Genomic DNA, 26785 nt, shown 5'->3' with positions numbered 1-26785 from the left:
AGGATCTTTCCATCCTCACACGAATAGCTCAAAAACTTCCATTTTAAAAGTAGATTGCGTCCTGGCCCCGCCTCATTAGGGCTGTGTGGGACCATCACGATGTATGAGTTTTATCCGCACCATCCGTTCATTTTTCCTGATCATTTTATATTATGAGGTCAAAATGAGGCAGATCCATGGCTTGATTGGATCACACCACTGAAAGCAGTGTTTATAATGACACCCACCCAAAATTAAAAACTTATTAGGAACCACCGTGATGTTTATTTGCCATCCAACCAGTGGGTCACATAAATCTAAGATGAAGGGAAAACATAAATTTCAGCTCGATTCCAAACTTATGTGGCCCTCAAGAAAAATTTAATGGTGGGCGTTCAATCTCACTGTGTGGTCCACTTGATCCTTGGATCTCTCTTTTTATTATCCATTAAAATGATCAGGAAAAATATATGAACGGTATGGATGGAACCCATACATCACGGTGGGCAAAGACTCCCTGCCTGGACCGAGTCCCTCCCAGATGGGAGTGACAATCCGTTTCCTTTTTTAAAATGGTGGTGATTCATCTTTCTAACACGTAGCAGTCATTTATGACTATCAGCACCATCCAAATTGTGGTCCAAAATTTCATGGGAGGAATAAGGCTGTTGATGTTATCTTCTAGAAAAAATCTGGGTAGAAAATTCCACTGTGACGCTAATTTCCTTGCCAGGCGTAGCAACATGCTTTGGCTCACAGTGATGTGCATGCGACTCCTATACCGTCCATCATTTTCTTCAACTCATGTTAGGAAATCGGCTGTAATGATCGGAACCCTCCATGCTCTCATCGCTAACATATAGAAGCTATGGTCCTAGAGGACTCAGATTGCCTGATGTAGAACACAGCACCGCATTTGTACTGTGTACACATGGCGAAACTCTATGGTCCAATTGTTGTTTTTGAAATCTTAAATCAATTAGAAACAGAATGGGATTTGTTATTTATTTATTAAAAAAAAAAACCAAAATCTCATTCATATACCTTTGGACAAAAACTGTACAACTTCTTGACACATTCACGCCCCCTCCCCGGAAAAAAAAAAAAAGGATTAGGAGGGTCCTATCGTAAAGAAGCAAAACATACAAAACAAAACTGAGGAGAAAACCGCAGCAATCCACCACAAAGGGGTTGTTGTCTGATGGATCCCAGCCCTATCCTGTCCAGGAAAACCATCCTGCGGATCCTCACGGGAAGGTCTGAAATCCTACTGAAATGTGTGTTGGTCTGGTTGCCACTACCCTGGCAGGCCAGACCATCAGCCAGTCCGTTCCCTTCTCCGTCAATGAGGCAGAATCTAACCCGGCGACCAACCTCGATCATCTCGATCCTATAGACCCAATAGCTCTATTTTGATTGTGATTCTTCCAAAGGCTATATATTTAGGTGTAATTTGGATTGGAAGGAAATTCTAAGGCTTTTTAATTCGTTATAGGGTTTCAAGGGTGCTACTTGGGTTGATTTGAGATTGTTTGAATGGGGTAATCTATCAAAATTTGTAAATTATTTGTATTCATAGTGATATATGTCGCTTTGTGCTTTTTTTTTTTGGAAAGCATTTTTTCCCAAAAGAGTTTTTCCACATTAAAATTGAGTGTTTGCATTGTGCTTTCCCAGTGCCATTGGATTATCCTACTTAGTCATCTCCCGCTGTCCCCCAACACCAATCATGATGTGTGTATTTTACCCTTGCCATTCATTTGTTTTTCTAGATTATTTTAGGATAGACCCTGATAATGAGGTAAATCCAAAGCTCAAGTGTACCAAACCACATAGAGTAGTGGGAAAAATGATGCCCATCGTTTTCAATGGCAGGCCTTTAATCCACATTCTTTCCCGTGGTGTGGTCCACTTGAGCTTTGGATCTACTAACTTTTGGACGATGCCCTAAAATGATATGGAAAAATGAATGGTCGACGGCATGGATCATAAAACACATCCTACATACAGTACCCAAGTTGTTGATGTGTTCCACACTATACAACCCGTGTCCGTAGTGATCCCCCCTCGCATAGGTCCGTACTAGTTGGTGCTCTGTGGCCCCACCATGTCACTGAATCCTGTGGTGCGGTTCACTTGAGATTTAATGGTGGGAGTTCAATCACATCTGTTTTTTTCCTGTGGTGTGGTCCACTTGAGAATTAGCTCTGCCTCATTTTTAGGCTTATGTCCTAAAATGAGCTGGTAAAATAGATGGACAGAGTAGATAAAACACATACATCATGGTGGGCCCACAGAACCAATCGGTATGGGAGGGGTCACTACCAGAGTCCAAGTCCTCCAAACAGCCCCTAAAAAAGTGTGGTCCATCAGCTTCTCTCCAGTTTTTTCTCATCCAGCTCTCTATTCCCTCTCAATCCACGTGTACGATCGACATACCATGCCCACTGCTATATATAGTTTGCCAACCCAAATACACTTTCAAGTGCAGGCATCTCTCATCACCAGATATGGATTTCTCTCTCTCATTCCAAACCATTGCTGGCCTCATTGCACTAGCCTTCCTATACAACCTCTATAAAACAACTACCAAGAGCAAAAGCAATGCAGTTCCTGAACCCCCAGGTGCATGGCCCATCATAGGCCATCTCCACCAGCTAGGTCGCCATGAGCCACTGTGCCGTACGTTCTCAGCCATGGCTGATAAGTACGGTCCAGCCTTCATTGTCAGGCTCGGTATGCGACCCACCTTAATCATAAGCAGTTGGGAGCTAGCAAAGGACTGCTTCACCACCAACGACAAGATCTTCATGGGCCGCCCCTCCGTTGAGGTTGGGAACCATATGTCATACAACAATGCCATGTTTGGGTTAGCCACCCCAGGCCCGTACTGGCGTGATATCCGCAAGCTGACCATTCAAGAACTCCTGTCGAGCCGCAGTCTCGACTCGCTCAAAAACGTACGTGCCATGGAGGTGGACCTAATGATGAAAGAGCTGTATGGTCTTTGGGAGACGAACGGCAAAATCCCAGTTAAGGTCGATATGAGAGATAAGTTCGCTGACGTCACGTTCAATGCGATAGCCATGATGGTTATTGGGAAGAGATATTTCGGCAGTCTCGGTGTTTCTGACAACGAAGACGCGCGAAAGTTCCGCGTTGCCATGCAGAACTGGTTTCATCTCTTTGGGGCCTTTGTTCCGTCCGATTACTTCCCTTTCCTCAAATGGTGGGATGTGAAAGGGTATAAGAAGGAGATGAAGATGGTTTTCAAGGATTTAGACTCTCCTCTTACGAAATGGCTCGCCGAGAAGCGGTCTGTCAAGGCCAAAGATGATAAGACCTTCATCAATGTGTTGATACCGTTCGTGGACAATTCTCAGTTCCCATGTCATGACGCTGATACAGTCATCAAAGCCACTTTATGCGTATGTTATTGCTAACACTTCTACATAACAGTTCCATGCATTCCTAGTTATCAGACGTTTCCAGTCCCTAGCTGAGTCGCGTCAGTACCCTTATTTCCAGTAATGAGTCATTGCATCTGACGCGGATTACATACTGACACTGCCACTAGCCAGATGGCTACTGGACAGTGCTGCGTGGGCTCCACTGTGATGTATTTGTTCTATCCAAGCGGTCCATATATTTTTTCAGATCATTTTATGACATGAGACTAAAAATTAAATAGACCCAAATCTCAAGTAGACCACATCACAAGAAAATAGTGGTGATTGAACTATCACCATTAAAAACTTCCTAGGGCCTACTGTAATTGTTTTTTTTTTTTTTTTTCCATCTACCATGTTGGTCAGGTAACACATATCTGGATGAAGGGAAAACACAAATATCAGCTTAGTCTAAAAAGTTTGTGGGCCCCAATGAGTTTTTAATAGTGGGTGTTCAATCACCACTGTTTCCTGTGGTGTGGTCCATTTGCAATATGGATCTGCGGCATTTTTGTGGTTATTCCCTGAAAGGATCTTTAAAAACAGATGAACTGCGTGGATAAAACACATACATCATGGTTAAGCCGACGGAGTCCAGTAGCCACTGGCTACTGACAGCGTAGTCGGCAATCCGCGTCCCAAGCATGAAACCAGATATACTGGCTCATGGTGCTAAACTAGATTGGACTCAACGCAATCCATGCATGCATTCGGTTCTTCTCATTGTTGGAATTCAGCCCATCTACCACTAACCTATGATTATTCACCTCTAATATGGATGGGGCCTACCATAGTTTTCTTAGGATTCTAAATAGTTACTTTTGTTAGGCATCCTATCCAATTTATTCATGGCTCAGGAAAAGAAGGCTGGTTACAAAAATAAGGAACAACCATGTACGGATTGGATCATCCCAATCAGTGTCATTTTCAATTGGTATCCAATAAAATGTTTTCTGGACTTAATAAACGGTTCAGATGGATTGATCGGACTGTCCAAATGAACAAATGCAACTGAGAGCACTATTACTCATTAGTGCACTGACAGCCCATCATGCGTTTCTACTTTAACGTGAGTTCACAAGCCTGACATAGGCATAGGGCCCCCTATCTACAACCGACACCCCTAGTGTCCAAATGAACAAATGCAACTGGGAAAACTAATCTGTTTTCATTATTATTATTTTTTTTTATGTCATTTTCTTAACACTGTATCTTTTATTCTACTTAGACTGCTCTGCTTGGTGGCTATGATGCTGTATGGATCGCCATAACGTGGACCCTCTCCGTATTATTAAACCATAAACATGTGATAAAGAAGGCCCAAGATGAGCTAGACAACTACGTTGGCAAGGACAGAAACGTTGACGAATCAGATATCAACAACCTGGTCTACCTCCAAGCCATCCTCAAGGAAACCTTGCGCTTGTACCCTCCAGCCCCTATGGGTGCCCCACACCAGGCTTCAGAAGACTGCTATGTGGGTGGCTACCACGTCCCTGCTGGCACACGCTTGTTTACCAACGTGTGGAAGATGCACCGAGATCCTCGTGTGTGGTCAGACCCTGATGAATTCCAACCAGAGAGATTCATGACTAAGCATGCAGATGTGGACCCTAAGGGTACCCATTTTGAGTTCCTCCCTTTTGGATCCGGTCGTCGAATGTGCCCTGGTGTATCAATGGCCTTCCAAATCCTGCATCTGATACTTGCTCGTCTGCTTCATGGCTTTGATCTAAGGACCCCATTTGATGCGCCTGTGGATATGTCCGAGAAAGTTGGTATAACCGTCGCTAAAGCTACTCCACTGGAAGTTCTACTGAGCCCACGCCTCCCTTTGGAGCTCTATAAGTGAGTTTGAAGAGAATTGCCCACGTCTGATGGTGAGGGGAGTCAGTTGTAAAACCTATCTATATATAAGAGCCAGGGTTTTCTAGTTTTATATCTATGTTAATACAAAATGCTGCACCTATGAGAGGTGGCTACATCAGATATAGTTCTAAGAAGTCACCTAAGAATATGACTTTTGTCTCTACGTTCCATGGGCTTAGATTTTCTAGTTTTTCATATGCGTTAATAAAAATGTAGCACTTTGTGCACCTAGACCTTTATTTAGTATACAATGTCTATCTCTTATATATCTTTTGTTTTGGATTTGTTAGTACATGGAACTTTATGCACCGAGCGCTCTAATAAACCAATTTGCTTAGCGTACTGAATAAACTCTGTGGGGTTCGCCATGATCTATGTAATTTCATCTCCTCCATCCATCCATTTTATCAAATAATTTTATGGCATGAAACCAAAAATGAAGAATATTCAAAGCTCGAAAGACCACACCACATGAAACAGTGTGAATTGAACCTACATCGTTGAAAAATTCTTGGGTGTCACAGAATTTTTGGATTAAGCTTATATTTGTTTTTTCCTTTCATCCATGTCTGTGTGATCTTATTAACAGGTTGAATGACAAATAAGCATCACTGTGGGGCCTAGAAAGGTTTCAACAGTGGAAATCATTATTCCCACTGTTTCCTGTGGTATGATCCACTTGAGATTTGAATATGCTTCAACTTTGGGCTCAACCCCTTAAATGAGTTGAAAAAACGCATCGATGGTGTGGATAAACCACTTATATTCACGGTGGGCCCAACTGAGTTTACTCAGTACCACGAGAGCAATCCGTTTTCTTCGCTGTGGTCTTCCAGATATTCTCCATCGGACAGGTGGTCTACCTTTTGGTGTGGATTGACTTAGATGCATGCAACAATATTAGCGTGGACCATAGATGAGTCATTGCTCCCTGCAATTTAAGAAATGGTTAGAAACGTATATTGTATAGTCTATCTTTTATGAAATCCATTTACATCCTTGTAATCTTTCAACTCTTATTGGAGGCAATTATTATGTGTATAGTTAAGATAGACAAACGTAGATTCTGAGTTTTCACACACTGAGCTTGGCGTGTGAAGATTAGCAGTGCCCAACTTGCCAAGTGATAGACCAAACTGTCCCTAAAAAGAGATTTAGTAAAAATATTGGCAAGTTGATGATGAGTGGAGACAAGATAATTGGTTGTCAAAATTGTTGAAGATAATTTTTCTCGAGTCAGGTAACAATCAATTTTAATATGTTTGGAATGCTCATGAAAATTTGGATTGTTGGCAATGTAAAGAGTAGCTTGATTGTCACAGTATCATTGCATGAGCTAAGAGTATTGGATGCCTAAATCACTGGTCACTCCCTAAGTATAGGGTTGTGATGTAGTAATAAATTCGGTGAGATCGAGGTCGGATCCCAAGGGACTGAAACCTGTACGTAATCTGAAATTAAGTAGAACTAGAACTAGCTAGACTAAGATGAAATCTAAATCGAATGAAATTGAGGAAATAATGGTGAAATATTTATCTAAAACTTAGAAAAATAAGAGGTAGGAAACTAAGGATTCAGAGGATCCACTTGTAGAGATCAGGCAGATCTTTATGCTTGATTCAAGAACTCAACTGGACTTAGAGTCCAATCTTCATCCAGTTACAGGATGTAACCATGAATATCAAATCTGAACTTCCTTTGATCTAGTTTTCAAGAGATGAAAGGTATAAGAATTACAATGGATTCCATCACCAAACCATGCCCAAGAGACAAAGTAAACAACGGAATTAAACCAATTGGTAACCAATCAACAAGATATATGAAGGTTAGGAAGGGTTTCCGTCATCCAACCATGCCCAGGAGATGATGGTAAACAACAGGGCTTCCTGACGTCATAATCAAAATAAGGAAAGGAACATGCTCAAACCTATCACAAACCCATTATAATTTCAGTCACAATAAACCATTAAAACTGAAAACATTCCCCATAATTAAACTAAATTCAAGATCAGTTCAGTCTACACAAAAGGCTCAAATAAAAATTCTCCCCATCACGCTACAAGCTTCACCTCTTAGCCTTAGCTAAGAGATTTAGCCTAGCATAGACATGATTAGGCTAAACATCTTAAAAGAAAACAATTAAAATTGAGAAAAAAAAAAGGAAAAAAACGGAATCAGCCAGCCGAACTCTCTCTCTCCTTCTTGCCCTTCTTGGCTTGTAACGTCTCAAAGATAATCCCTTACACGTCCTCTCTCTCTCCTTTTATGGGCAAGAGTAGTTGGTTTGGAGCTTTACGCAGCCAAAAAACAAACCCATGCGTAAAGCTGTTTACACACCAAGAATCATGCGTAGCAAAGACACCCATTTACATGCTTATTTTCCCCAAAAATAACATCACCTGGGACGTTTATGGACGATATTCTCGATGGATGGTTTGGATCGTCTATTCGATCAACGATGGTGGCCCACCCGAATTCGAACGCAACTTTGTTTCGCAAATAGAGCTTTGTTAATGCGTTGTTGTGAAAGATGGTGGGCTCGTGATGAGTACCATAAAGTGAATCCATTCCGTTCATTAGAATACCCTCAAAAAAAAATTCTGGAATGGATTCTTTGTCTTAGATTAGGTGTGGTCCATTGAACTTTCCATTTCACCGTCCATCTTCCGTTCGGCTGATATCTTCACCCGACTGCTTGCAAGGTGGCAAAATGACACCTAGGCGTTAGTATTGGCTGTCCTAAGAATCGAATAGACGGTCCAGATCTGACGTTTGAACGATGAATGGGCCCCACAACTAAAAATTGGATAGACGTTGTCCATCCACTGGACGTTTTACGCAGGAGAGACGGGTCAGCCTGTCTTTGACCGGGCTGACTGTCCGGTGCACAGCCGGTGCATGTACACCATGTATACTCATTGTACATGTAGGGTCCACTGTGATTCTTGTGAGAAATCCGCTCCGTCCATACGTTTTTCCAACTCATTTAAGATGTTGAATGCAAACTTGAAGCATATCTAGGGATCCAGTGGGCCCCAGATTGCTGATATAGGGGCTAAACTATCTGTTGAGCCACTTTCAGAGGGATACAATGGATGAAATTTGATATGTATGGTTAATTTATGGTCTTCAGGCCATTTGTAAAGTTTCAATTAGAACGAGTGGTGAGAACCCTATGATCTCGCATTCTGGACCCTTTTTAGGCCACTTGAGCTTCAGTTTCTCGATTTTCTCGGATCTTTGGCATATAAATCTATCGATCTCGGTCCCCTGGGGTCCATCCCTTGCCTTGGTAATATCAGAGCATTAAATCCATGCTTTTTGCACCCTGTTTCAGTCCAAGCTCGTAAATACACCTTGAATTACAAACACAATTAAATTAGGCCGTTAAACAATACCATGTTCGTAAATCTAGGCAATAACTGGGGTCTAACATGCAATATTTGACTCTCAATACAACCTCCAACCAACATCTTGCTAGTCCCAAGCAAATAATGCGAAAAATAAGTTGAGAACTATAGGATAATTTCTATGTACTCAAATGAATTTTGCAAAATAATCCAAATATAAGAATTCTAAGATTTTTGAATGTTTTATCCAAGTCGTCCATATATTTTTTCAGATCATTCTATGACATGAGACTTAAAATTAGACAGACCCAAATCTCAAGTGGACCACATCACAAGAAAATAGTGGTGATTGAATGATCACTATTAAAAACTTCCCAGGGCCTACTGTAATGTTTTTTTCCATCTACCAAGTTGGTCAGGTAACACAAATTTGGATGAAAGGAAAACACAAATATCAGCTTCTTCTAAAACGTTTGTGGGCCCCAATGAGTTTTTAATAGCGGGTGTTCAATCACCACTGTTTCCTGTGGTGTGGTCCATTTGCGATATGGATAAAACACATACGTCATGGTTAGGTCCACGGAGCACCGTCGTAGTCGGCAATCCGCATCCCAGGCATTAAACCAGATATACTGGTTCATGGTGCTAACCTAGATTGGACTCAACGCAATCCATGCATGCATTCGGTTCTTCTCATTGTTGGAATTCAGCCCATCTACCACTAACCTATGATTATTCACCTCTAATATGGATGGGGCCTACCATAGTTTTCTTAGGATTCTAAATAGTTACTTTTGTTAGGCATCCTATCCAATTCATTCATGGCTCAGGAAAAGAAGGATGGTTACAAAAAAAAGGAACAACCGTGTATGGATTGGATCATCCAATCAGTGTCATTTTCAATTGGTATCCAATAAAATGTTTTCTGGACTTAATAAACGGTTCAGATGGATTGATTGGACTGTCCAAATGAACAAATGCAACTGATAAGACTGCATTTACTCTATTTGGTTGCATTCATGCATCCATGCACCTAATAAGACTGCATTTACTCTGTTTTGGTTGTCTGGATGTCTTATACTATTTCTTACCTAATGCGATGGTGTGTAATCTTGAGGGGAATTCACACTGAGTTGGCCACTTATCCATCAAATATACAACCGTACAGGTAGTACAGGTGGCTTTAGTGATATGTATGTTCAGATTTGATGAGCAGGGTACGATTGCCAGGGATGCATGGCTGTATTTACCTGGAGGAGCTGCGTGATCTTGCAGCTTATATTTATATGCTTTCCGCTATTCTTCATGTATTAAATGCTTGTAAATCTTGTACTTGTTAAATTCAGAGACATTGGTTTGTATAAGTCATTATGGGCAGCTTCTTGTAAATTTGAATGATAATGAAATTTTCCGTTATGTCGATTTGTCCACACTACGCTCATTTACTTACTCTGATGAAGGAAAAAAAATGTACACTCGAATTTGACCATCCTTTAAAGCTAATACTCAGGTTTTTGGGACACGGGTCATATACTCGGGTCCTGAAAGTCGGGGCATTACAAGTTGGTATCAGAGCATAGTTTGGACAAATTTGGCCTTGGGAAATAATCTTATACAAGCCTTAATTGTCTCAAGTTAGGATGTTGGAACTAGAAATTTGAACTTAGGAAAATTTCCCTTAGTCTTAAAAGGATGATTGGGAATATAGAGATCTAAACTTAGGTCCCCTTAAAGATTTTATGTTTAGACATTGGAACTTAGAACAAAAAAAAAAAAAAAAAAACTTGGTTCCCATGTAAACCACTAAGACTACTATTTGAACTTAGAATTAAACTTAGGTCCCTTTAGAAATTATTAGAATAACCATTTGAACTTATATGAATCTCCCCTGTAGCTAGGATAAATTAAAGATATAGGGACTCAGAATTTTAGGCCCCTAGATGATTGTTTTGGACGATCATAGAACTTAGAAATGATCTAAGGTTCCTTTAAAAATATAGATATTCAATGTTTTAGGTCCCTTAAGAAAGTTGTTGGAAAATCTTAGAAACTTTAGACTGGACCTAAGTCTCCTTAACATTGTAGGTTAGCCATTTGAACTTAGAGACAAAGCTTAGTTCCCCATTATAGAATATCAGAGTAGTTGCTTAAACTTGGAACTAAACCTAAATATTGTAGGAGGACAACTTGAGAACATAGGTACTTCACACTTTAGACCCTTGAAATTTTTAAGACTAGACCTTTGGACTTCAAACTCATGTAGAGATCCTTAGAAACTATTAAGTTAGCCATTTGAAATTAGGAGGAATTGAGAACATAGTGATTCAAAATTTTAGGCTCCTAGAAAAGTTGTTTGAATGACTGGAGAACATAGAAATGAACTTAGGACCCTTAGAACATTTAGTCGTTGAACTTATGGAAAGTTCCCTGCAAAAATTATAGTTTTAAGAATATAAATACTTCAAAATGTTAAGCTCCCTGGAAGATTGTTTTGGTAACTATAGGACTTAGAAAAGAGGATTGCTTTGGTAACTATAGGACTTAGAAATGAGTGTAGGTTCCCTTGAGAGATTTTAGGTTTAGTCATTTGAAATTAGAAACTAAACTTAAGTATTGTGGATGTACAAATGCCCACTATGATGTATAAAAGGACCAAACCAGAACATTTTTATACTTAACTTCCAAATGAAGATTTGCTAGAAATTCAGGATATGAAATTTCTTAAGATTTCATGGTTAGGGATAACGTCATCGTAGTAATCAATTAAATGGATTAAATTTAGGCTTCGTAGGAAAATTCCTTATCCACCACATTGTACGCTAGGTTGAACATGAACACTTCCTAAAATCTAAGGAATTAGGGTAGCAATTGTCATTTGAATCTCTCAATACATCTTTTACTTAGAAGTAACATTTTTCACAAATTTCAGCACGCAAGAATTAACTAGAGATGAAGTTATATGATCTTAGGTAAAAATTTCAACCCTAGGCTAGGCATCTTGAAATTAGATTAGAAATCTTAAATGAACTCGGCAACCTTTAAACTCAGGTTCCATGTAGAAATCTTTGTCTTGAGATTTCCAAGTAGTACTTAGATAATCAGAGTGCGCATTAGAAGCGTAATGAGCCACATAGTTTTATCCGTTGTGAGATTTGACCATCACATGATAATTCCCAAGGGTCTAGAACAATCGGGGTCGTGGATTGATGGAACCATATATATATATATATATATATATATATATATATATATATATATATATATATATATATATATATATATATATATAGAAAGTTACATGGTTTGGCTCAAGTTCTAAGTCCTAGCAAATCTCAACGATCTCGTTGTCCTGATCAAGTAAAGGATCGAGATTTAATAGGATTGTGAATTGATACCAAAATCCTCTGTCCTGCAGGCAGGAGAATGACGTATCGGGCTCAAACCCACTACAACCATCTATTCGTATTGACGATATTATTAGTGGCCACCAAAATAAACTTGTAATCTTATAGATACTATAAGGAATTTTAATGTTGACAAGTGATAGGATAACCCTGCTACTTGTACCATTAATAATTGGAAAGAGTATCATCAAATCTCGAGGACGAGATTCTTCTTTAAGGGGGGTAGATTGTAATGACCTCAGTTTTGGGTGCCTAGTGGCATACGTTTGTACGTGTAGGAAAATAATGGATATTATCATCGTCCCTAATAATAATAAAAGCACTGAATTTCGAGGACGAAATTCTCTTTAAGGGGGGTAGATTGTAACACCCGTACTTTCTAGTACTCGTGTGTTATCATATAACCAAGCTTATCATAAATACAAACCAGGCCTAAGTAAACACTTATGTTCATCCTAGTTAATTTAAATTTGACCGTTGAAAAACAGCCTGCACCTATATATTTAATGTACATAAAATATTATGAAATAATATTATATTAACTAAGCATGATGGATGGTAATTTTACAATGTATAATTAAATTATAAATATCAACTTAGTATTAAATATTTTGTATAAAAATTATGAGATATTTTATAAGATGGTATATTATTTAACAAGGTGATTTTAAAAGAGATATTGTACAATTTTCAATCCATACATATGTGTAATCTGATATTGTATATTGAGGATTATATATTAATAAATATGTGATTAGTAGCATGTTAATATTAGAAATTATATTTATATCTATGTATGAGTTTTAATTATATTAATTACATGTAAATCCATATTAATATTAGTATTAGTTAATAATATAGGAGGAAAGCCTTACAAATGGCCCATTAAGACCTTTTAACCGTTGACCTCCAACTTCGGGATGATCTGACCGTCAGATCAATGAAAACACCATTTAGAGGAAAAATTTGCATGGATGGCCCATCTGGGCATTGCACCCGCCTGAGTTTAGGTTAAAAACCCATACATGGGCCCATCAAGTGAAATGGACGGAGTGGATTTATCACAAACATCACTGTGGACCCCACTCATATGATGTGTGTGCATAGGCCATGTACACACGCGGTGCACGGGACCATGGAGCTCGGTCAGGCGGGTCTGACCCGCGTCTTTCCAAAAAAGGACAGATCTCTCTCCCTCCCTCCGGTTTTCAACAGCGGATGGACAACCGTCCGTGTCTATGATCATGGCCCATGAGGGTGGACCCGATTGCATGATCTGAACCGTCCATCTTGTGCACATCAAGGCCCTGACCAAAACCCAACCTCTCCTGCACGCGAAAACACATGTGCGTGCGTACGGTTCTTGACACAAGCAGCCCCTACTAACACTTGTTTCCAAAAACAGAAACTGCTTTTCGTGCGCCAGCAGGGCGATCCGCGTGAACTCCTATCCCTCAACCTCAGCCGTTCATTAAGGGCAATCTCAGCCGTCCGTTCCAGCTGAGCGGATTAGGGCTCCCGTATGAAAACCGGCACAGCTCTCCCCATAGTTTTAGAAAACCAGATGGTGGGATTACATCCGAGCCTTCCGATTTAATCCGACGGTCTCTGATAGCTTAAGTTAACGTTATAAGGGAGGAAAGGATCGAATGCAATTGGAGCTTCCCTGCCTTTTTACAGAAAACCTAGAAAAATCACCAAAAACTTCCAGCCGCGAACCCACCAAGAAAACTTTGTTAGAGCTCCACTCCGACTATCCACCAAGCTCCATTACACCCCTAGAAATTCTCCCATGATGTCGGAATGGAGAAAGAATCATCAGAAAGAAATCCGCCATTGGAGCCGTCACCTCCTTCTCCGTTCGAGCCGCCAAATCGCACCGGTTTGGGGCGATTTCTGGTCAGGTTGGAGCTCTCCCTGGCCAGAGATGGGAGGAGGAAAAGAAAGGAAGAAAATGAAAGAAAGAAGAATGAGGGAGAGAAGGTGGTGCGGCTGTTGCACCGCACCTAACTGTCGGGTTGGGATTCGTGACTCGGTCTCACTCCAAATGGGCTGAGTTGCTGCCCAACATTGTCCAGCTAAACTTCTGTCTGAATATGGGCGCTGCTGGTCATTGTAAAAGGAGAGAAAGAGCAGGGGTGAGATGAGTTTGTTGCCACTCGAGTTGGGCCCGAACTCGAGTTGGGTCCAAGGCATGCAGCTCGCCACTGAGTTGACTCAGCTGATGACTCACGACCAGGGCTGAGAGATGGAGGCTGAATGCGTGCCATTTGGGTCGAGTTTTGCTGAATCCAGATGTTGGACGTGTGTAATAGGAAGAAATGGGAAGTAAGAGAGAGTTTGGGTCTGAGCTATGGCTGACTCGCTGAGTCAGCTGGGACGAGTTGACCATGGGACTGGCCTAGGTCTAGCTGGGCTCTAGTAAGAAGGAAAGAGAAGAAGCAGAGGGAGAATGTAGGGGCGGTGGGCTTATTGAGCCAAGTCAACTCGACTCGAATTGAGTCGACTAGGTGAGCCCACATCTTTCTGTCCAGATTTAAGTTATTTTAATTATCATTGCTATTGTTATTACCATTTTTTTTAATATTAAAATACGATTCACCATTAGAAGATTATTCATATGGGTAATAGTTGATTCATATAAAATCTTCATTATTAAAATGTTAAAATATTATTATTAACTTTAGAGCACGCTATTTATTTTCATCAGGATGACTATTAGTGCCACATTGGCTAAATGTTAAGGATATTGTCAATATTACTATTTGTTTTGGAATTATTAGCAATATGATCCACCGTGGGTTGTTGTTAGGTAATTTAATATAATAGTAGCCATGGTTAATATTCTTAAATTAATAACCAATTTATTTGATTAATCTTATTATTCCCTTTAATAATATCATCCATGACCATACAAGATAAGAGTTCAAATCCTATAAACAAAACCTAAAAATCTAGCTTAGACCTAAACTCTAGAATAAAATCTTAGACTAGGTTAATACTTTAAACGTAGATGGTGTGTTAGGTTTAGATCTATGTGTAGAACTTAATGACGCTATATTTAAATATAGACTTATGAACTATCATTATTAACATATTAGCTGATATAAATTATAACACTAACACTAATAGTAATCTTGTAATTATTAAAATCTAATTTTAATTAATACACTAAGTAGAGTTCAAATCCTAGAATCTAAATTTAAGGTTAAACCCTAAGATGAAAATCTAAATTTTACATTAAGAACCCTAAGGTAAATAATTCAAACCTTAGGCTATGATCTTAAACCTACGTATTACGTAGAACTTGGATCTAATTGTACAAGTTCATGATTTATGATAGGATACGATCCTAAGGGTGCAATTATTTAGCGACACTAGAAGGCGATTCAAAGTATAAGGTGATGATTCTTCCCCTTGAGCTTTCCATCTTCTCATTCGCTTAAGTTATAGTTTTTATTAAAAATTATAATTGATATCTCTCTTATGATCACATGTGTTAGTTAGTGGAAATTGAATTGCTATATTACCTGTTTATGTTTATCCTGTATATTTGTTCATGCTTTTGGATTATTTGTGTATTGCTTATGGACTTTAAATTGGTACATTAGTGGAAAACCCCCACCTATAAATGTACACCCATACTTGGGATGTAACCCGACTGGTTGTGATTAAAATGGACCTCCGACTTAGTGGTTATTGAGTAATGATCTAAATGGATCATTAATGTGGGCCTACCATCTAGGGTTGTTGTGTCTAATAATTTTCAAAGATGGTCTTTTATCGTATGGTTTTGATACTCGCCCTATGAGGCCTATTTTGATAATTGTCCTATGTGGCTTGTTTGATATCGCCCTATGTGGCTTTGTTCTGGTATTTTTCCTATATGGGTTTGATGTTTTATACCGTGCAACCATGCGATGGTAAGCCCCATATACTGTAATATGATTGGCCACTAGTCGATGAGTTTTCATTAAACATCCTAAGATGGTAGCCTCATGAGCTGGGGATGGTGGTAATGGGACACTATGCCCGAGCTGTCGGCCTACGCTGGGCCCTGCGCTTCCCGTAGTGACTGTGAGCTTATTCTAAAATGGCTAATTGCAATTGGACTAATAATAGGCTGACAAATCATGCACGCATAGCATACTACGACGGCTTGGATCATTATGCCCATACAATTACGCTGTGAGTTGCGCTAATGACCAGCCGATCGATTTATGATGATGACTTGGATCACTCGTGCCTATACGATTACGTTGCGTGTTGCGCTGATGACCACTCACATCTTTGGGTGACGACCCCATTGCTTGTCTGGATATTTTTCCGGGGGCACCAACCTTCCGGATGATTTACCCGAGTCGATGATTGCATTCATGCATCCATGCACCTAATAAGACTGCATTTACTCTGTTTTGGTTGTCTGGATGTCTTATACTATTTCTTACCTAATGCGGCGGTGTGTAATCTTGAGGGGAATTCACACTGAGTTGGCCACTCATCCATCAAATATACAACCGTACAAGTAGTATACGTGGCTTTAGTGATATGTATGTTCAGACTTGATGAGGAGCAGGGTATGATTACCAGGGATGTATGGCTGTATTTACCTGGAGGAGCTGCGTGATCTTGCAGCTTATATTTATATGCTTTCCGCTATTCTTCATGTATTAAATGCTTATAAATCTTGTACTTGTTAAATTCAGAGACATTGGTTTGTATAAGTCATTATGGGCAGCTTCTTGTAAATTTGAATGATAATGAAATTTTCCGTTATGTCATTTTGTCCACACTACGCTCATTTGCTTACTCTGATGAAGGAAAAAAATGTACACTCGAATTTGACCATCCTTTAAAGCTAACACTCGGGTTTTTGGGACATGGGTCATATACTCGGGTCCTGAAAGTCGGGGCGTTACAGATATCAACAACCTCGTCTAACTCCAAGCCATCCTCAAGGAAGCCATGCGCTTGTACCCTCCAGCCCCTATGGGTGCCCCACACAGAAGACTGCTATGTGGGTGGCTACCACGTCCCTGCTGGCACATGCTTGTTTACCAACGTGTGGAAGATGCACCGAGATCCTCGTGTGTGGTCAGACCCTGATGAATTCCAACCAGAGAGATTCATGACTAAGCATGCAGATGTGAACCCTAAGGGTCGTAGAATGTGCCCTGGTGTATCAATGGCCTTCCAAATCCTGCATCTGATACTTGCTCGCCTGCTTCATGGCTTTGATCTAAGGACCCCATTTGATGTGCCTGTGGATATGTCTGAGAAAGTTGGTATAACCGTCGCTAAAGCTACTCCACTGGAAGTTCTATTGAGCCCACGCCTCCCTTTGGAGCTCTATAAGTGAGTTTGAAGAGAATTTCCCACGTCTGATGGTGAGGGAAGTCAGTTGCGAAACCTATCTATATATAAGAGCTAGGGCTTTTCTACTTTTATAGCTATGTTAATAAAAAATGCAGCACCTATGAGAGGTGGCTACATAAGATATATATAGTTCTAAGAAGTCACCTAAGAATATGACTCTTGTCTCTACGTTCCATGGGCTTAGATTTTCTAGTTTTACATCTGCGTTAATAAAAATGTAGCACTTCATGCACCTAGACCTTTAGTTAGTATACAATGTCTATCTCTTATGTATCTTTTGTTTTGGATTTGTTAGTACATGGAACTTTATGCACCGAGCGCTCTAATAAACCAATTCGCTTAGCGTACTGAGTAAGCTCTGTGGGGTTCGCCATGATCTATGTAATTTATTGCCTCCATCCATCCATTTTATCAGATAATTTTATGGCATGAAACCAAAAAAAAGAATATCCAAAGCTCGAGAGACCACACCACATGAAACAGTGTGAATTGAACGGATACCGTTGAAAAATTCTTGGGTGTCACAGAATTTTTGGATTAAGCTTATATTTGTTTTTTCCTTTCATCCATGTCTGTGTGATCTTATTAACAGATTGAATGACAAATAGACATCACCGTGGGGCCTAGAAAGGTTTCAACGGTGGAAATCATTATTTCCACTGTTTCCTGTGGCATGATCCACTTGAGATTTGAATAAGCTTCAACTTTGGGCTCAACCCCTTAAATGAGCTGAAAAAACGTATCGATGGTGTAGATAAACCACTTGCATTCATGGTGGGCCCAACTGAGTTTACTCAGTACGACAAGAGCAATCCGATTTCTTCTCTCTGGTCTTCCGGATATTCTCCATCGGACAGGTGATCTACCTTTTTGGTGTGGATTGACTTAGATGCATGCAACAATATTAGCGTGGACCATAGATGAGTCATTGCTCACTGCATTTAAGAAATGGTTGGAAACGTATATTGTAGTCTATCTTTTATGAAATCCATTTACGTCCTTGTAATCTTTCTACTCTTATTGGAGGCAATTATTATGTGTATAGTTAAGATAGACATACGTATATTCTGAGTTTTCACACACTGAGCCTGGCGTGTGAGGATTTGTAGTGCCCAACTTGCCAAGTGATAGACGAAACTGTCCCTATAAAGAGATTTAGTAAAAATATTGGCAAGTTGATGTTGAGTGGGGACAAAATAATTGGTTGTCAAAATTGTTGAAGATAATTTTTCTCGAATCAGGTGACAATCAATTTTAATATGTTCGGAACGCTCATGAAAAATTGGATTGTTGGCAATGTAAAGAGCAGCTTGATTGTCACAGTATCGTTGCATGGGCTGAGAGTATTGGATGCCTAAATCGCTGAGAAGGGGTTTTAAGCCAAACGAGTTCACAAGTGGTGTTGGCCATAACCTGATATTTAGCTTCAACAGAGGATCTTGAAACCGTATTTTGTTTTTTTGTTTGTTTGTTTGTTTGTTTTTTTTTGTTTTTCCAAGAGATGGGACTATAAGCAAGTATAGTGAAATAGACTGGTGGAATGCCATGTCTGGGGGCAACTACCCCAATCGAAGTCACAGTAAGCAAAGAGTTGAAGAGTGCCTTTTGAGGACGGAATTATGCCTTTGCCAGGGGAAGATCTCGAGGTATCGTAGCACTTTAAGATGAGGTTGGCGAGGGTTGTGCATATACCGACTGAGAATATTAACTGAATACGTGATGTTGGGTCTTGTGATCATCAAGTATATGAGATGTCCAATAAGCTGTTGTTATACGTTGGATCCGGAAGGAGATCTCCCTAATCTTCTGTTAGGTGCAAATTTTGGTCCATACGAAAAGCAGTAGGTCAAGAAAATGCCAGCTTGAGAACGTGCCACCTCAATGCCTAAGAAGCATTTCAAGGAACTGAAATTCTTAAATGTAAAATTATTTATATGAAGAACAGTTTTTAAGTAGTGGCAGAATGATCCTTTGCTGTCAAAATTATATCATTAACATAGACTGCAGATTCTCTGTTCTCAAGATTCTCTTATTGTAATAATCTGTACAATAGGCAACTCTGAAATTTAGAAAAATCTTGCTGTATATTTTTCCCTCTTTGATTTAGGGATTTTACTCTCTCTCTCTCTCTCTCTCTCTCTCTCTCTCTCTCTCTCTCTCTCTCTCTCTCTCTCTCTCTCTCTCTCTCTCTCTCTCTGCCTTGCTGAAGAGCCATGTTACTTTTTTTTTTTTTTTTAAAAAAAAACAGAAAGCTCATTCATATACCTTTGAACAAATTGGACAACATCTAGACACATTCGGGCGCCCTCCCGATAAAAAGGACCGGGATGGGCCTATCTTAAGGAAAACAAAACATACAAAAGACACACTAGGTGATGTCACAGCAATCCACTTTAAAGGCACTACCAAAAAAAGGGGCAAAGGATTCAGATTACGTTAGTTTTTTGCTACGCATATAAACCGTAGCTATGATTATTACAGTTTTAATCTGTAACTAAAAAGTTGATACAACATTAATAATTAATAGTATTATAAGGGGCTCTATGAGGCCTAAGAAAAACTATATGTTCTATCTGAGCCGTCTATATATTTTTAAATATTACTTTAGAGGACGAAAAAAAAAATCAGCTTGATCTAAGGCTTAAGTGGACCACACGGTAGGAAACATTGATATTAAATTACTGTTTCTTCTTATGGTGTGGTCTACTTTCACCTTCAATATATCTGAAATTTTCCGTCATAAAGTAAAATAATTTATTAAAATTATGGAGTGGAATGGATTAACGAAATATGTCATGGTGGGCCCCATGGATCCCTTGATCGCAGCTTCTGCATCCGTCCGTCAAGTAAAACACCAAATTTGGGTGCGCGCTCAAACAGAGCCGCGCCCAAACACCCGTCTTTCTGTCTCTCTCTCTCTCTCTCTCTCTCTCTCTCTATTCCCTAATCAGAGCTTTGGGGAAGCTCTTCTTTCCCTAATCCTCTCTCTCCCTCCCAATCCTTGCTCCATCTCTCTCATTCTCCTCCCTCTCTCTCTCCAATGCATTAGCCGTGAATGCCCTCTCCCTCTCTCTCTCTCTCTCTCTCTCTCTCTCCGTTCCTTAATTAGCCTTAATCCTCTCTCTCCCTCCCGATCTCTGCTCCATCACTCTCATTCTCCTCTCTCTCTCTCTCTAATGCATCAGCCGTGAAGAAACATAGGCCGTGAACGCCTTCTTCTTCTTCCATCTCTCTCTCTCTCTCTCTCTCTCTCTCTCTCTCTCTCTCTCTCCGTTCCTTAATTAGCCCTAATCCTCTCTCTCCCTCCCGATCTCTGCTCCATCACTCTCATTCTCCTCCCTCTCTCTCCAATGCATCAGCCGTGAAGAAACATAGGCCGTGAATGCCTTCTTCTTCTTCCATCTCTCTCTCTCTCTCTCTCTCTCTCTCTCTCTCTCTCTCTCTCGATTGCGGTAGCCGTGAATCTCCTACTCGAAGAAACACACGCCGTGAAGCTCCTCTCCATAGGTTTGATATCTTCTTCTATTTGTATCTCTTTTCTTGTCTTTCAGATTTGATATACGCTAACTGTTTGATGAAATGACGTGCTATATGTTTGTTGAAATGGGTGGATGAGATTTTTTTTTGTTTTTTATAAATCTTTTGTAATATATAGATGATTGGAGAGTTAATTTGAAATGGCATGATATATGTTTGTTGAAATGGCTGGATGAGAAATCATATGATCACAGAAAATTTCCACCAGTATTAGCAGCAGACACTTGAAGTTTACCTCCTATGCCTCCCATGGTCAAAATAGATTGCACAGCCACACCACTAGCCTCTGCTGAAGCCATCAATCCTAGTATAAGGAGACCCACGGATGAGAGTTTGTTTAAGGCTAGCAACCTTTCTCGATCAGGCCCAGTTATGTTTTAGGTGGCTAGAGCACGGGTAAATACATTTGTCTTCCACCTATGCAGAAACCATACAAATGCAAGAATAACTGCTCCTCTGCAAGCTTGTGGAATATATTGTGATGCAATTGTGGTGGGCGCAATCATCACAACTCTGTTGAAGAAAATGAACAGCAAAAACTCTACTGATAAGTTATAAGCCACTAAAAAGAAATGCAAACATAAGAAAGCAGAGATGGTCTGGTTTATGCTTATAGCACTCAATGCAGCAAATCTGGCGTACAAATTCTCAATCCAAGCAATTCTTTGCAATTGTGATAGAACATTCATAATCTCAATATAACGAGCATTTGAGGAAGCCCAAGACTTGTGCAGAGTGCATCCAATCAGTTTAAAGGTCATCTCTGGAGAGGCAAACTCTGAAGTGGACAGTCTAGCCAAACAAGGCATTGTATGCTCTGATGTACATATCATATATATGCATTGATGTTTCTATAGGCTTAGGTTCTTGTTCTGAGTGGGGGCTGTTGCCTTTTCTGATGTCCACATGCGCGCGTGGACACACACACACATATGTATGTATATATGTTTATATTTATTTATTTATATATAATCATTTGAATGTTCTCTGTCAAAGTTTACAAATTCAAACTCAACTTGACAACGAGTTAAAGATTAGAAGCAGTGCAACCCTTAAAGGATTGAGAATGCCGCAAGGCATGCATTGGGACTAGTTTGTGAAATCAGTTTCCATACTTTGAATTTTTTTTCCTATATAGATTTATATTTATATTTATATTTATTTATATATAATAATTTGAATGCTCTCTGTCAAAGTTTACAAATTCAAACTCAACTTGACAAGTTAGATATTAGAAGCAGTGCAACCATGCATCTTGCATAGATTAAGCAATCCCTGATTGGGACTTGAGGAAAAGTTGAGGTGTATTATTGTCTCCAGTCAAGTCATTAATTTTTTTTGAGGTAAATTTGTGTTTGGATTCTTGTGTGTTGTAGTTTGATGCAAGATAGGTGTTTATTACCTAAGAATTTCTGAGGATGTTGTGGCGTCTTCTCAGCCATGGACTTCAAGCATGTTGTTATTGTTGGGCGTTAGTAATCTCTTTTAGCCATGTAGTGGTGTCATGGTTATAATTGAAGATAGCTGTATAGCCTTCTTGACCTTAGGTAGTAAGGATCCTTGGAGTCTTTGTCCCCAATGTTGATCATTCTTAATTCTTTCCATTAAGTCATGCATGATATGCTTGATACAAACCCATGAACATGCCATGCTAGAGGTTGACCCCACATGTGTCAAAATGGCATTTATGTCCAACATATGAGCCTAGTGCCAAATCTGGCACTACATATACATGAACATGCCTTGTACCCTTTTTTTTTTAAGAAATAAAATACAAGTTAATATCCTTCACCATCATGTCTTAAACCATACTTAAAATTTCTAAAATATAAAAACCAATAAAGAAAAGCTTATGCCATAGAGACCAAAATCCCAAATAACTTGGAAGCATCTCAACTTTCTAATAGTTTCAATGAATCTGATCTGGCAACACAAAGTCACAGACATAATTGATCAGAATTACATGAACAAATTAGCTAGGCCTCGATGCCTTGAATGTTGTCTTAAGCTTCCTAGTTGGTGGGCTAACCTTCTTGAACACCAACGGGAACTTGATTTTGGAATCATGAAATTACTTAGAATTCTCTCTCTTGCAAAGCGAGTCAGGTATGGTAGCTGTCTTGATGATCTGAATGCAAGGAGACCTTACCCCGTGGCGAGAAGCCATCTCGTCATATGCAGGCTGATGTATTTTTAGCCCCACAGATCAATGTTGCCACTACAAGGTTCAATATTGAAATGGTAAAGTTTTTAACTATTTATTTTATCTTTGAAATGGTTATTTTTTCACTCAGATGTACTCAAATTTTAGCTCTTTATTTATATTTTCAGATACACAATTTTCTGGTTGTTTCTTATGTGTTACAAATTGGCATTCAGCTTTTACATCCAAGTCAATGCAGCTATGTACAACATTGGTGCAGTTATCTTGCTCTGGGCACCTGTAGTCTTGGTATGTCTCATTGTCCTTCAATAATTTAATATATCGAGATTTCTTTTCCATCATCATTTACATTTTTTTTCTTAATTGATACTTGGAAGTTAATATAATCATTTACTCTGTTTTACAATCTTTACAATCTTTATATGTAAATCTGTGCCCATATGCATTGTCGGAGAAACTAAAAAACTTACTCATTCTCAGATTGCATTGTGGAATATGCATCCATTATTCAAAGAAAGGGCGACATTACAAGCACTCACACTTCACTACAAGAAAAATGGGCAAAGGCTACGGCAAAAAACCGTAGCAAAAGGCCTTTTGCTATGGATATGATCCCTAGCACGTCCGTCGCTATTGGTGGGGTAGCTAAAGGTATAGTTACGGATTATATCCATAGCTATTGGTATAGCTACCCCACCAATAGCGATGGACGTGCTATGGATCATATGCGTACCCAAAAGGATTTTATCTGTAGTAATAGATACCAATAACACCAATAATATTTGTAGCAATAGATATCAATAGCTACAGACAAAAGCCGTAACTATAGTTACAGATTATATTTGTAGCTATTTTTTTTTAAAATTGAATTAATACGACCTGTTTCCATTGCAAGAACCTACTGTGATTGATAACTCATCTAAGCTTAATGCTAATAGAAATAGTACATAAAATGCAATCAGAAAAAAAATGATGCATTTATTACAAATAACAGTCAAATCATACAATGCATCCTACATTCACATTTCTAAATAAACAATACTTCACTTTGCTTAACCTATCATAAGAATTACAACTAAGGTGTGCCCTCATGTGTAAGAAACAAATACACTCCAACACAGTAAACACCCTCCATATGCATTTAATAATGCTCATGTTTTTACAGAATTTTCTTCCTTCAGACGGTCAATTTCAGCAAATGCAGAAGATAGAGCTTCTTCTTTCCTTGAAACTGCAGATGTAACTTCTTTGGACTTCGACACACAAGATCACTTTCAAGTTCTGAAACCCTTCCTTTGAGAAAATGAATTTCATCCTCTACTGACTTCTTTAGCTTGTCAGCCTATATAAAACAGCATTTGTAGACATAATCAAACAAACATACCTTTGTACACATCTCAAAAGGAAGAAAGACAAAAAATAAAAACACTTATATATGAAGAAATAAAAAATGTACCTACAAATCTTCTAAACTATAGCTGTTAATATATGTTGGATACGGAAGGAGATCTCCCTAATCTTCTGTCAGGTGCAAATTTTGGTCCATAGGAAAAGTAGTAGGTCAAGTGTTTAGATGACCACTATATTAAACGATGTCAAGGGTATATTTGTGTTGATTTAAGAAAATGCGTACTTGAGAACATGCCACCTCAATGCCTAAGAAGTATTTCAAGGAACTGATATCCTTAATGTAAAATTTTGTATATAAAGAAAAGTTTCTAAGGAAGTAATGACAGAATGATTGTTTGCTGTCAAAATTATATCATTAACATAGACTAAAGATTCTTTATTCTCAAGATTCTATTATTGTAATAATATGTACAATAGGCAACTTTGAAAATTAGAAAATCTTGCTGTATATTATTCCCTCTTTGATTCAAGGATTTTATTCTCTCTCTCTCTCTCTCTCTCTTTCTCTCTCTCTCTCTCTCTTTCTTGCCTACCTTGCATGCTGAAGAGCCATGTCACCTTAAAAAAAAAAAAAAGAAAGCTCATTCACATACCTTTGAACAAACTGTACAACATTTGGACACATTCGGGCACCCTCCCGGAAAAAATGACAGGGAGAGGCCTATCTTAAGGAAAACAAAACATACAAAAGACACTAAGTGAAGCTGCAACAATCCACTTCAAAGGGGATGCTGCCTAATGGATCCTAGCCCGACCCTGTCCTAGAAAACTAGACCACGAATCTTCACAGGAAGGTTTGAAATCCTGCTGAAATGCGTGTTGGTCTGGTTGCCATTTCCTTAACAGGCTAGATCATCAGTCGAGCCATTCCCTTCTCTCAGAACATGTCGGAATCTAACCTGGCAACCACCCTTCATCATCTCGATCTTAGAGACCCAATACCTCCACCTCCAATTTTCCTTGGACCTACCGTTCAGAATATTGACCATAGTATTTGAGTTCGATTCGACGATCACCTTAGACAGGGCCATATTATGACACCGCGACAAGCCATCCCAAACCACCTTGAGCTTAGCGATGTTGTTGGAGTCAGTCCCGTATCCAATTGAGAAAGCAAACAAAAATTCTCCTTTGTTATTTCTACAAATGCCACCACCCCCAGATTGTCCCGGATTACCTAAAGCCGACCCATCAACATTTAGCTTGCACAAGATAGCTTCTGGTAATCTCCACTCCACAAAACTTTTAGTGGGAGGGGCGTCAATTCACAGAGCCGAGAACGTGAGATCTCTGAGTATGGAATTTGCTCTCAGTTCTAACAGACCTATACTCAGGGACTTTAACCACCAAAAAATGTGATAGAAGGTTTTTGAAGGTTGGATAGGGACCTCTTCAAACCTGGCTTCTTTTATGTTCTTCCAAATTTCCCACAAAATGATACAAGGGGCCAACCCTTGCAATGTTGCAATACAGCCTGCAAAAGGTTGGGCCTAACACTAGGAACGCAACCTGTCTTCAATGGATTGGTTTTCCAGAATCACATTGTCGAAGATGGTCCTGAATTTTTGTCAGATCGTTGATGCGAGTTTATCATAAAGGAACATGTGGGATAGCACTCTACAACTGGACGTTGACTCTGCGTTTCCCTACAGCAGACGCACATGGAGGCCAGGGAGATACCTCTGGTTTGGACGTTGCACTCTATGAGGACTGCACCATGGAGCAATCTCCAAACAAAAGTAGATATTTTGGGGGACAGTTTAGAGTGCCAGACCCAGTTCACCCAACTCTGTCTTTGCCCTCCCGCTTTGCATAATTCCTAAGCTGACTTGACCGAAAACCTGCTAAACAGGTCCAACGACCAGAAGTAGATGCTAGGGGTGACTAAGGTGCAGAAGTCACCTTGGAAAATGGCACTGAGAACTTCTTGGGGGAGGTACAAGAAGATCGCTGATGGGGGCGCGGGGCCTCCTGGGTCGAGGAAGTCTGGCATGCATAAGTTGAGGAGGGGTCCCAGGATGGGCTTGGTTAATCTTGACGCAAGAGGGCCTAGCCTTGACCAGTTATCCATCCAGAGGTTGCAGTTCCCCTGGCCCACATGCCATTGAACCACACTGTCCAGGAGGGGGAACATCAACCTAATGCTCTCCACATAGGAGTGGGAGGGGCCGATATTATTGGACTCCTATCAGCTGGCTCGAGGTCTCGGGCATATTTATCTTTCATGAGATTGGCCCATTGGTTGGC

At 39.7% G+C, this 26785-nt stretch overlaps 1 protein-coding gene and 1 long non-coding RNA gene across 3 annotated transcripts; both read left to right on the top strand.

Annotated features, from left to right (window-relative positions):
• Nucleotides 1-2430: 2430 nt before the first annotated feature.
• LOC131218602 (cytochrome P450 CYP82D47-like) lies at nt 2431-5563 on the top strand. The gene is made up of 2 exons (XM_058213236.1): nt 2431-3407; nt 4657-5563. Exons 1-2 carry the CDS (start codon nt 2490-2492, stop codon nt 5278-5280), a joined length of 1542 nt encoding a protein of 513 aa, XP_058069219.1. The 5' UTR covers nt 2431-2489; the 3' UTR covers nt 5281-5563.
• Nucleotides 5564-20660: 15097 nt separating this feature from the next.
• LOC131218603 (uncharacterized) lies at nt 20661-23671 on the top strand. 2 transcript variants are annotated; one of them, XR_009157785.1, is made up of 4 exons: nt 20661-20934; nt 23146-23205; nt 23367-23416; nt 23609-23671. It is a non-coding gene; the product is annotated as an uncharacterized LOC131218603 (long non-coding RNA). The 2 variants fall into 2 exon arrangements; XR_009157784.1 differs by lacking the exon at nt 20661-20934 and having other exon boundaries at nt 23138-23205.
• Nucleotides 23672-26785: the final 3114 nt, after the last annotated feature.

This window comes from Magnolia sinica, chromosome 11 (genome assembly GCF_029962835.1).
Source record: "Magnolia sinica isolate HGM2019 chromosome 11, MsV1, whole genome shotgun sequence".
Lineage (NCBI taxonomy): Eukaryota > Viridiplantae > Streptophyta > Magnoliopsida > Magnoliales > Magnoliaceae > Magnolia > Magnolia sinica.
This window is presented reverse-complemented; position numbering and strand designations above follow the sequence as displayed.